The 12,460-nt window shown below is 42.9% G+C and overlaps 1 protein-coding gene and 1 pseudogene across 1 annotated transcript; both read right to left on the bottom strand.

Annotated features, from left to right (window-relative positions):
- Positions 1 to 1,752: 1,752 nt before the first annotated feature.
- Positions 1,753 to 4,463, bottom strand: LOC104422829 (annotated as a pseudogene).
- Positions 4,464 to 5,507: 1,044 nt separating this feature from the next.
- Positions 5,508 to 10,866, bottom strand: LOC104422828 (protein STRICTOSIDINE SYNTHASE-LIKE 6). The gene is made up of 4 exons (XM_010035269.3): positions 10,316 to 10,866; positions 6,301 to 6,608; positions 6,075 to 6,207; positions 5,508 to 5,838 (listed from the first exon to the last, which is right to left on the bottom strand). Exons 1-4 carry the CDS (start codon positions 10,754 to 10,756, stop codon positions 5,584 to 5,586), a joined length of 1,137 nt encoding a protein of 378 aa, XP_010033571.2. The 5' UTR covers positions 10,757 to 10,866; the 3' UTR covers positions 5,508 to 5,583.
- Between the last annotated feature and the right edge of the window lie 1,594 nt (positions 10,867 to 12,460).

Genomic DNA, 12,460 nt, shown 5'->3' with positions numbered 1-12,460 from the left:
TTCCCCTCCTGGAGCCTGTTGGTGACCCTAAGCAGTAAGCACCGTCGGAGATCGCATTTTCCCATTAGACTCGCACACAATTGCAAAGCAGAGCCCAAGCCAAGGCTCAATTAGGGTCGATGGGTTAACCTTGGGAGTGACGAGGTGGCAGCTGCGTCATGGGGGAGAGAGGAGAAGGAAGAGCCGAAGAGGGATGAAGGAGAGACATCCCTCAAACGGTTGCCGTCCTTGTGGCCGTCGCTGTCACCGTCACGGTCTCCTTCGCCGTCGAGGTCACCGTCGCCAAGACGAGAGATAATTAGAAATAAGGTCATGAGTCTTGTGACCCATGGAGACTGGAGAAAGTGGAGAAGAAGAGGATTTTAATTTTTATCAGTTTTATCGGTTCGGCTCGGTTCGGTTAGCCGATAAAAACCGAACCGATAAAAAAATTTCGGTTTTTAATGAGAACCGAACCGAACCAAAAATTGAACCGAAAAAATCGAATTTCTCGGTTCGGTTTTCAGGACGGTTTTTGACACCCATAGCGGCTGCCAAGTGGCCATCGTCGCGATTGGGGTCGAGGTCGGGATTAGTGTTGGAGCTATAGCCACCGAGTGGCCATCGTCGGGTTGGGGTCGGGGTCGAAGCCGCAACCGCCAAGCGCGGGGGCTGTCGAGGATGGCAAACAACGTCGTTTTGGTGTTAAGGTTTTGAATTGGGGGAGACACCAAATGGTGTTGTTTTGGTGTTGGGATGCTGATTGTACTCTCCGGCGAGCCACGTCAGCTTCAAAAATTAATAAAAAAGTGCCACATTGGATTTTCGGCTAATCGGATCGGAGTTGGCACTAAAATAAGCGCCGTACACAACTTATGGCACTAATATTGTACTTATCCCAGCTGAACTTGGTGTCTAAAGGCCAGAGAGAAACCTGGATGGAGACAACCAAGTGGTGCTGTGGAAAATTCAGCCTAAGGCTACTGGCGGTCCAAAATACTCGAGAGGCTGCAAGCCCGACTCGCCAGAGGCTAGGGAGGCTTGACCTCGTCGGATCTAGCGAGGTTGAGGGCCAGCTTGAGCAGTCTCGAGTAGGCTGGCAAGGGTCAAGCCTCGCAGCCCAGCGCGAGGCTGCCCTTGTAGCCACTAGTGAGGGCTCGAGCCTCACCTTTGGCCGGTAGCCGAGGTCTGGCAACCTGCTAGAAGAAGAAGGAGAAGGAAAAAGAAAAAAGAAAATACAAAATACAAAATTCAAAAATATTAAAATATTATTAAAATTTGTTCATGTTAGAGTTGATCGTGCCACGTCAGTCGGCCGACGCTTAGTTAGCAAAATCCGGCTAAAGTTAGTTGGAAATGACTAAATTGGCACAAAGAAAAAAAATTGGACTAAATTGACATTAAAAAAATGTTTAGAACTTAATTGACACAAACGTAAAAGGTTTTAAAACTTTTTTACAAGTTTTCTATGTATGTTGGTACATTTATGAGTTTTCTCTCTGGCACTACCAATTATCCAACGAGCATTGTTTGCATGACACCAGAGAGAAGAAAGCAAAACCTCAGCCGAATCAAGCACGGCTTAATCAAAACATAATCACGGCCCGGCTGCTTAAATCCCATTACACAACAAGAAGCCTCTAGTCTAACTTGAGGCGAAGGATGTAAGGGTAGTAGAGGGAGCCACAGTACAAGTAGTCACCAATCTTGTTCCCGCTGGATATGGACGACAGCTGAGGATCGTAGTAATGCGCAACCGGTTTGCCCTCCAGATCGACTTAAAAAACCCCGCTGTTCTTGTCCATCACCGGTCGTCTGTCAATTCTCTCCAAGATCGCAGCTCCTTTTCTTATGATTGGATACTTCAACAACAGTTTGTTGGACATCGAGCTCCCCTGCAATTTTTTTTCCGTTATGTTACGTGAATGAAGATACAGTGCATAATGCATATTCTGGCTGTGGAATTCGGCCAGCAAGTAATCCGTCGCGAGTGAATCGCAGAAACCTCAACAGGGTTCATGGGGTTGATACGCGATATGAGTTCAGCAGCGTCCAGCATGGTATTTGACTCGTCGACGATTATAAGAGATCCAATGCCTTGATTCTTACTGTGTTGCGTTGATAAAAAGAAGCTCCTCAAATGAAGCATGCATGTTAAAGCACTGATAATTGCAAGGAACACATGAAGTGTCGACTATGATCTAACTCACCGAGTACAGAGCAATCCAGTAATGGCCTTTTCCATCGTATCTGATGTTGTCCGGATAACCTGGCAAACGGTCGATGAATGTGTCGATATGTCCCTTTCGCTCGCCGTTGATATAGTACCTCTTGCACCGTCTCCTGGAAAAACCATAAAAAAAGAAAACAAAGAAGACTCGCTTGATCTTATCTATGAAGTTTGTGAGGATTTTGGCTAAAGAAGTCTTTCTGAACATCACATCGAACTCACATGACAGTTTCGCAGAAGATCACGAAACTTTGGTCGCGCTCTCGCCCGACGCCATTGGGGAAGTAGAGATCCCGAGCCAGCACTCGAGTCTCTTTGGTCGTCGGGTCGTAGCTCAAGAACCTCCCGTGCGGCTGGCCCTCCAGGACGTCCCAAATGGCCTCTTTCAAGGTGTACTTGTATGAGGCGTCGGTGAAGTATATCGTCCCGTCACGGGCCACGTCCGCACCGTCCGTTAGGTTGAACTTCAGGCCTTCCGCCTCATCCGTCAATAGCTCCACGGTTCCGTCGCGTTTGCTCACCTTCAGCAGCCCCTGTGGGATATGACAGTTTCAATACTATGCATATTATTCGAGAATTCTAATTCTATATATAGTCAACTTTTTGGGACAAAATGCCTCGCAAAGACAATTCACTAATTTCTGGCCAAGAAATGTTCATTGGTTTCGATTTTTTTACTGATTCTAAGAATTTTTACTCTTCGGTCATGAATGAAATGAGTTCCAGGACAATTCCGACAAAATTTGCTGACTTGATGCATGCATGGGCTGTTGTCAGAACATAATTAGCTATTCCCATCGCATTATAGATTTTCGTAATGTGAAAACGCGACATATATATTTACATGTTCGCAAAAAATAAAATGATAGTCACGATGAGTAATAATGATAGCGAAAGAATCAAGCGGGTAATTAATACATTACCCTACGTCAAAGCATAGGAAGTCTAATAATTGAGGGCATGGTAATAATAACACGCATCCCTAAATCTACTCACTTGTTCCTCAAAAACTCATTTTGTTAAGACTTAATTTATAAGGATCAGAATTTAGGAACTTAAACGTGCTTAGAATTCTGTTAAAAAAAAACGTGCTTAGAATTTCTTCTATTTCTGCAAAATTTATGGATAGTGAATTCGATTATATAATTCCGATTATAGGCTTGAGGGTTGGATAATTGTCCTAAAAGTCGTAGACCTATTGTACAATAACCAATTCAATCATAAGTCTTTTAATTATGCTAATTTAGTTTTAAACTTACCGTATGACTACCAATTTAGTTATAAATATTTCAATTGTGCTAATTTAATTTTTGTCAAAAAGTTTAAGATTCAATTGACAAATTATTAGAAGTTTGAGAACTGAATTGATACAATTTAAAGGTTTTGAACCGAACGGCAAATTGTTAAAAGTGTTAGAACTAAATCTGTCGAATTAAAATATTTATGATTGAATTGGCATAATGATGGGTTTAAGACTTCTATTTTTTTGGTAATTTTTTTATATGTAATTGATCAATACAAATAGTTCTTTGTATTAAAAAGTTAAATTAATAGTAGAAATATTCATTAAAATTGATCTGAAAAGTAATATATTAAGTAATGTTGTTTAGAGTCTTTTATTAGATATTTCAACTAAACATTTGGTTATGAAATATTTATAATTTTGTCATATATAATTTTTGTCCATTGATTTTATATTGATATTACTTAAAAGAAAGGGTCAAAGACGATGGACCCGGACAAAAGTAAGCTTGAGCTGATTCCATGTAATGACAAGATATCATCTTGAAATGATCGTCATTTGATAATACCAATATATATATATTTAAATATATATAAATTAATTTTCATCTAACAACTTAATTTTTCACGATAATTACGAGTAGTCTTGCAAAATCATATCTAATATCAGAGCAAGAGATTCTAGAGATCAATATTTGTCCCTCCTATGCCATACTTTCAATAGGAATTATGTAACAGATTAATGATCTTACAAACATAGATGGTAAGTACCGATCTTATAGGAGTCGCACACAATAAGTTTGCCATCCCGCCCGAGGGCAAGGCCGAGCGGCCTCCCGCCGATGTTGACCTAGTCCTCCACCGCAGAGTCCCTGCCTGAGCCGCTCACCTTGATACGCTTTACCCACCCGTCTGCACACCCCACGTAGATGACCCCCGACTCCGGGTCATATACCACGTCCTCGGGGCCCACCACTAGCCCGGCCCCGACCATCTCTGCGCCGCGCAGCATGCGGCTGTTCTCCCTCGGGGTGGTGACTGTCCCGGACAGCCCATGGGGGGGCGGGCGGGCAACGGAGCCGGATCAAGGGCTCTAGTTGGTACAGGATCGTGATCACTGGAACCGGAGCCAAGACTGACAGGATAGTGACTGCGAGCGAGGGCTTCAGCGAGGTTTTGGTGGGCGGCGGCCGCAGCGGGAAGCTGGCTCTTGACTCGGACATGTGTGCTACGGCGATGAAGAGAGGTTCGCGGTGGATGTTCTTGTGAGTATGAAGCTCGGCGAGAGAATCGGGAAATGGCTCATCGTCTTTCTTCCCTTCAATTCAAAGGGGAGGTGAAGTATCTGACAACACAATTGTGGCCACAAATCTTAAAATATAACTATTCTGTTGTCGCATGTTCGTTTGGGTTCTCGCCTTAGAATATCAGGTCGCCTCTCATGCCTCCATCGACGTGGGCGGCGGTGCTTGGGCGATTTTATCTAATCCGAATTACTTTCAATTATGCATAATCTCCTAGTGTTTTTTTTTTTTTTTTTTTTTTTTACAATTATTAGATCCTAGAACACATAAAATATTTTAACATATGGATAATCACAACCCATTTCGGTTTTACAAATATTAGGTCCTAGAACCTTAATTTATATTTCAAAATGGATCTTGGACTTTGTCCTTTAGAGTCCAAACTCCAAGCTCCAAATCAAACCACTTACGATGCTGGACTTCAAATTGGATTAATCGCATTCTTTTTGGTACCTTGATATCTGGTCCGAGGGCTGTCGGCTTCAGGACCTTGTCATACCCGAATGGCCGACGGATTATATTTAATTGACAACATTCACTGACATGATAAGGAACATCCTCTTTTGACCGATCCACGTCAAGCACAGCTTAGAAGGGAGACCATAATGAACAACAGAAAATTAATTAATTTATAAAAAAAGTTTTTATTGATTGAAAATGATAAGTATAATTTTAGGAAAACGACCTCTCTCCCCGTCTGAAAAGAAGAAAATCAATTTCCTTAAAATTACCATACAAATAAAAATTAATCATTTTTCTAGAAAGTATTTTTATTTATTATGAGATTTTTAGTAAAACAAATGTACCCTTAATTAAAACAAGAAGCCTCTAATCTAATTTGAGGCGAAGGATGTGAGGATAGTGAAGGGAGCCGCAGTACAAGTAGTCACCAATCTTGTTCCCGCTCGTTATCAATGATAGTTGAGGATCGTAGTAATGTGCGACTGGCTTTCCCTCCGAGTTGACCTGAAAAACCCCACCATTTTTTTCCATTGCCGGCCGCCTGTTTAGTCTCTCCAAGATCACGGCTGCTTTCCTTATGAAGGGATACTTGAACGCCAAATCCCATGACACCGAGGTCCCCTGTGAAACCAATTCATATGTTATGCGAAGGAAGATTCAGTGCATCATGCATGTTCATTGAGCAGTGCACGATGCTGCTGCATTGCATCAGAGATTGTTCAAGTTGGAACAACAGAAATGTATAGGAATGCTGAATCAGCTAATAAGCAGACACACTCTCAATTAACTAGAATTGCGATTTACATTCACAATAGAAGAAATATAGACAAGAAACTCATCGACAATGACAGACTCACTGAGGCGAGTGCGATCCAGTAATGGCCTTGTCCATCATATCTGATGTTATCCGGATACCCAGGCAAACCGTCGATGAATGTGTCGATATGCCCTTTTTGCTCACCATTTATGTAGTACCTCTTACACCTCCGCCTAAGGAATGCAAATCATTCATATTTATCAACCATCAATTTGTGAAGGTTTTTTGGCAAAAGGAAGTCTTTGTAAACATTGCGTCGAACTCACATGACGGTTTCGCAGAAGATAACGAAACTTTGGTTGGGCGAGAGCGCAACGCCATTGGGGAAGTAGAGATCCCGAGCCAGCACCTTAGTCTCTTTGGTCGCCGGGTCGTAGCTCAAGAACCTCCCATACGGCCGACCCTCTAGAATGTCCCAAATGAACTCCCCGACGGTGTACTTGTACGAGGCGTCGGTGAAGTATATCGTCCCGTCAGTGGCCACAGCCACAGCGTCTGTGAGTTTGAACTTCACGCCTTTTGCCTCGTCTGTCAACAGCTCCACCGTTCCATGTTTGCTCACATTCAGTAGCCCCTGTTGCATACAACCATTTAAATAGAATCAATACTAATGCATATTAGTATTACTCGAAAACCCTTTTTCTATATATATATATATATATATTTACATATATCATTTAGGGTACAATTATGTTCAAACACATTTTTAAATTTACTCGCTTCTCCACCTCAAAAGACAGCTAAAGAAGGGAGCCGGAATATTTGCCCAAAAAGTGCTAAACCTAAACCTATTATATGACGGCTAATTCAATTCTAAATTTTTAGTTATGCCAATTTAGTTTTAATTTTTTTTTACGATTTGCCAATGTAGTCATTCCAACCAATTTTGATTGAAAATCACAAATGTGAACACTGGTCATTCGGTGTTGGCATAGGATGACTGGTGCTAATCTAGACAAGTTTTGTGAATTTTTTTAGAAATTTGAGAATTTATTTATTGACTTTTTTTCTTTTTCTTTTTTATTATTGAGGGTTGGCAAGGAGGCCTAGCAACCTCTGCTGTACAATTGAAATGTTTATAACTAAATTAGTTGATGTACAATAAGTTTATGACTTTTTGAATAATATTCCCCATTATAATCATTATCAATTATGAACATTAAAAAGTAATTGTTCGTGTTATATCAAATGCAAAAATTAATGGACAATGAATGAATATTGAATTATGTAATATTGGCTAATGGGCCTGAGGAAGGGTTGATGTGCATCGGACTATAAGGGCGCGTTTGGTAACGTTTCTGTTAAAAAATTTAATGAATATAAATATATATTTCTGTTCCGGGAAAAAAATTTTGACCGAAAGACGCGTTTTGTAAACTTGTTCCGGAATAAAAAATGAATAGAAACACGTTTGGTAAATTTATATATTTGTTTGTTTCTTTTAATTTTTTAATATTTTTTAATATTTTTCCTTTTTTTCCTTTCTTTTTCTTTTTTCTTTTTTTCTTCTTTAGGCTGGTCGCCTCGCCCAGCCACGGCGAGGCTCGCTAGGGGCCGGCGACGTTTGGCCTCGCCGGGGCCAGCGACGCTCCGGCAAGGTCGCCGACGGTGTCGTTGGCCCTCGACGATCGGTCGCCGGCCATAGCCGAGGCCGGCGACCGGCCAAAGAAAAAAGAAGAAGAAAAGAAGAAGAAAAGAGAGGAGAGAGAAAAAATGTTCTTCAAAAGTGTTTATGGAACAAAAAAATAACTTTTTTTTGTTTCTAATTTCTCTTTCAATTTTATTCCGGGAACAAAAAAATAGATTTTGAACAAAAACGCAAACAAACGTGTTTCTATTCTTTTTTTTTCCGGGAACAAAAAAACAAAATTTTTGTTCATAAACAAGAAAAAGAACATTACCATGCGGGGCCTAATAAATCGACGTCGGCCGATACACCCAAGTAATTTTTCTTTGTAAATCTTTTTTTTTTGCTACCTTATTTTTTTGCTAGATTCATCGGTTAGTTAGGGCCTGTTTGGGCGACCGGTGTTTCGTTCCCGAACAGAAATTTCTGTTTTTTTGTTCCCTGGAACAAAAGGAACAACAAGAAACACAAATTTTGTGTTTCTTGTTTCAAACACAAATGAGAAATACTTTTTTTTTTCTTTTTCTTTTTTTCTTATTTTCTTGTTCTTTTTCCTTTTGGCCGGTCGCCGGCCTCGGCCATGGCCGGCGACCGGCCGACGAGGGGTCCGGCGGCCTCGCCCGCCACGGCGAGGCTCGCCGCCCGGCGAGGCCGAAGCTCGCCGTCCCCCGGCGAGGCCGAAGCTCGCCGTAGCCGGGCGAGGGTCGGCCTCGCCATGGCCGGGCGAGCTCGAGCTCGCCCGATCCGGCGAGGCCGAGCTCGCCCGGCGGCCGGCGAGCCTCGGCCTCGCCGGATCCGGGCGAGCTCGAGCTCGCCAGCCCATGGCGAGGCCGACCTCGCGCCGGCCCGGGCGAGCTCGATCTCGCCCGGATCGGGCGAGGCCGAGCTCGATCTCGCCCGATCGGGCGAGGCCGAGCTCGCCCGGCGGCCGGCGAGCACGCCGCCCGGGCGGTGGCTCGGCGAGGCCGAGGCTCGCCGGCCCGGGCGAGCTCGGCCTCGCCCGATCTGGGCGAGATCGAGCTCGCCCAGCCATGGCGACGTCGACCTCGCACCGGCCCGGGCGAGCTCGATCTCGCCAGATTCCGGCGAGGCCGAGCTCGCCCGGCGGCGGCGAGCCTCGGCCTCGCCCTCGGCGGTGGCCCGGCGAGGCCGCGCCTCGCCCGCCGGCCGGGCGAGCTCGGCCTCGCCGGATCAAGGCGAGGCCGACCCTCGCCGGCCGGTCGCCGGCCAAGGCCTTGGCCGCGACCGGCCAAAAGAAGAAAAAAATGAAAAAGAAAAAAAGAAGAAAAGGAAAAATAAGAAAAAAAATAGAAAAAATAAAAAAAATAAAAAATTATCCAAATTTACCAAACATGTTTCTGTTTATTTTTTATTCCCGAACAAGTTTACCAAACGCGTTGTTTTGTTCAAAATTGTTCCCGAACAGAAACACTTTTTTTTCTATTTCTGTTCCTGGAACAATTTTTAAAATGAAACACAACCAAACGCGCCCTTAATGATTTTCAGTGGTCTTGATCTTTGCCCCCAAATATATCCTTTAAAAATTCGTCTTGCAGCCAATCTCGAAACTTCATTTGACTAATTGCCTGATTCTCCTAAATAAAACCCCACGAGTACTTATTTGGATTTTTATTTTCACTTTTTAAATGTATTTTATAAGATAATATCTTGATTTTCCATGCAGATTTTATACAGTTGTCTAACAAGTGCCCCGCCAAATTTGATTTGCAGTTTCTGTGATTCTTTTTACGCATTTTATAAAAGCAATTTTTATAAGAATGATCTACGTAGGAACTTGTGGCTCAGATTTACACTACAAAATAAATATCATATTTTAATAGCTCCAATCTTCAAATAAAAATTTCAGGTTCTTTTCGTTATCCGCTCCTATAGTCTACCTGAGGTGGGCTACAATAGTTGTAGTGTTTTCTATTTTGAAAATCCGATTCTTATTTCCAATAATTTTAATAATCTCTTTCTAGTGATACTATTCTAATATATTTTTTTATCTACCCTTTTTTATTTTTCTTTTATATTTACGGAACCTTCCTAATGGGATTTGGGCAAAATCCCGAGCGAGATTCTCTGCTCACTGGATAAAAGAGTTACTCTTGGATCTGAGCAGGTCCTTAAAAGCTCATGGATGAAACAAGCGGGGAGATCCGTCCTGGGGTGGAAGACCCCACGCTGCCCTCCTTTTTTTTTTGGAAGATAAAGATAGACATAAAATTAGGGAACTTGGTGAAGGTAGACACCACGTTGGGACTTCGGTCTTGACTATTACTAGGTAGGCAAATATAATAGTATCGAGACTTCGGTCCTGACTATTACCGGGTAAGCATGTATAATAGCCTTCCGTACCTAGAGTGAGTGTGAATGAGTTAAATGCTTACAACTGAATTGACATGCCTTATGGCACTGTCCTCAACCACCCAGTTTCTTCGGTTGAGGATAATGCCGTATCTTGATTTCATTGAAAATATGAATGGTAGATATGACACAGTTTCTAATTAATTAATTCCTCTCACTTCGACCAAAAAATAAAATAAAATTCCTTTCACAAAATATCTCAAAAATATTTAATTCCAGCAAAAAGAAGATCTCACGGAAGTATGTAGTTGTAGCAAACAAAAATTCGGACGGTTGGTACTGACCTTGTATGCGTCGCAAACGATAAGTTCGCCGTCGCGCCCGAGGGCGAGGCCGAGCGGCCTCCCGCCGGTGTTGACCCAGTCCTCCACCGCGGCGTAGCCGGCCGAGCCGCCCACCTTGATCCGCTTGACCCACCCGTCCGCGCAGCCCACGTAGATGACACCCGACGCCGGGTCGTGCTCCACGTCCTCGGGCCCCACCACTCGCCCGGCCCCGACCATCTCTGCGCTGCCCAGTATGCGGCCGTTCTGTATCGGGGCGGCGACCGTCTCGGGCAGCTCGTGGATGGGCGGCGAAGCCGGGTCGAAGGGCTCGTGTCGGTAGAGGACCGTGACCGCGAGAATCGGAGCCAAGACTGATAGGAGAGTGACTGCGAGCGAGGACTTTAGGGCGGATCTGGTTGGCGGCGGCGGCGGCGGCGAGTCGGTTCTTGACGCGGACATGGGTGCGGCGATGGAAAGGAGTCGGCAGCGGATGTTTTGGCAAGCGTAAAGCTCGGCGAGAGAATCGGGAGATGGATCGTCGTCTTCCTTCGGTTCGGTTCGAAGGCGAAGTGGAGTAATCAAAACGCCGGGCGGCTCTGTCACTTCAAACCTTGGACTTTACGATCACGTCGTTTCCTTATGAGATTTTTCTTATTGCCTGTTTTCATACGAATTTCCGACGCGATGTACTGAGCCGCGGTACGTGTCACGATTCCTGGCCACGAACCACGTGAATCCTTCAGCAATGAAATCGTCCCCGTCAGCGTCGAACGCGGAACGTGTTCCACGAACCTTGAAACCTTTCGGAGTGTATGATAGAAAGACAATTGACCTTTCATGAACTTCGTTAAATCTAATTCGAATCTTGAAATATCTAAACATTCAAGTGAACTCGTAAATTATTCCTCTCATGATGTTTTAGAAAGTCGAATGTATTAGGCCGGCTATCATTGCATCGAAAGTCGTAATATTTTATTTATGTTCATTTTATGAAAAATATTACGTTTTCGAAAAATATTTTTTAAAAAATCATTTTTGATAAAATGACTATATTTTCTAGTGTTTTATTTAATTTGATTTTCTTGGGAAAATTATCAAAAAAATTTAATTTTAATATTTTAATTGACCAAACAAATTAATTTTAATTTTTATATATTTTTTAAAATGAATTTTTATTATTTTTAAATTTTCTTTCTTTTTCCTTTTCTTTTCCTCTCTCCTTCTTCCTCCTCCTTCCTTTGCTACCGTGTGCCTCAACGTGGTCAGTTGTTTGGCGGTCGACCAAGACACAATTGCCAGATCCGACGAGCTTGCCAACCAAAGGATGCGGCTCGCTTGGATTGGCTGAGTATCGAGCTTGCTGTCCTCGATGGAGCTCGGGCTCTCCGAGATCGGCAAGCTCGAGCCTCGCCCTTGCCAAATCTAGCCTCGGGAGGCTGGAGTTAGCCTGTGGCCGGTCGCCGCTGTGGCTACCAACCGGCCAAGGAAAAAGAAAAAGAAAAGGAAAGACAAAGGACGTAAGAATCCATAGAAAATGCAAATCCCTTATGATACACCAGATCCGGCTCGCTTATTGATAGAGTGAATAGAAAAGAATTAAAAACTCAATTTTAAAAAAGAAAAAAAAACAAAACGAAAACATAAAAATAAAGAAGAAGAGGGAAAACAAAGAAAATAAACAATAATTCGAATTAAAAAAAAAAAGGAAGAGGAGGATGAAGTGAAGGCTTATAGGAGTGTGAGATAAGAGAAATTAAGTAAAGAAAATGTTTTTCACTTTTTAAAAAGTGAAAAACATTTTCCCTAATTTAGAAAACTTGTTTCTCTTCATGGAAAATGTTTTTCTCAAGCAATTCATTTTCCTTGAAATGAATGTTGGAAAATTCAAAAATATTTTATGGGAAGTTATTTTCTATGAAACGAATGGATGCTATCACTCTCTCACTGGGAAAATTGTCCAAAAAGTCCTAAACTATTATACTTTTGCCAATTCAGTTGTAAACCTTTTGACTTTGCCAATTCAGTCCTAAACCTTTTCACTTCTTGCCGATTCAGTCCATTCGGCCAATTTGGGCCAGAAAATGCTGACGTGGACACTGGTGGTGCCACGTAGGGGCTGCAGGCGCTAACGTGGACAATTTTTAATAATATTTTAATATTTTA

Source organism: Eucalyptus grandis, chromosome 10 (assembly GCF_016545825.1).
Source record: "Eucalyptus grandis isolate ANBG69807.140 chromosome 10, ASM1654582v1, whole genome shotgun sequence".
In the NCBI taxonomy this organism is placed as follows: Eukaryota; Viridiplantae; Streptophyta; class Magnoliopsida; order Myrtales; family Myrtaceae; genus Eucalyptus; species Eucalyptus grandis.
The sequence above is the reverse complement of the archived record's forward strand: the minus strand, read 5'-3'. Positions and strand labels throughout refer to the sequence as shown.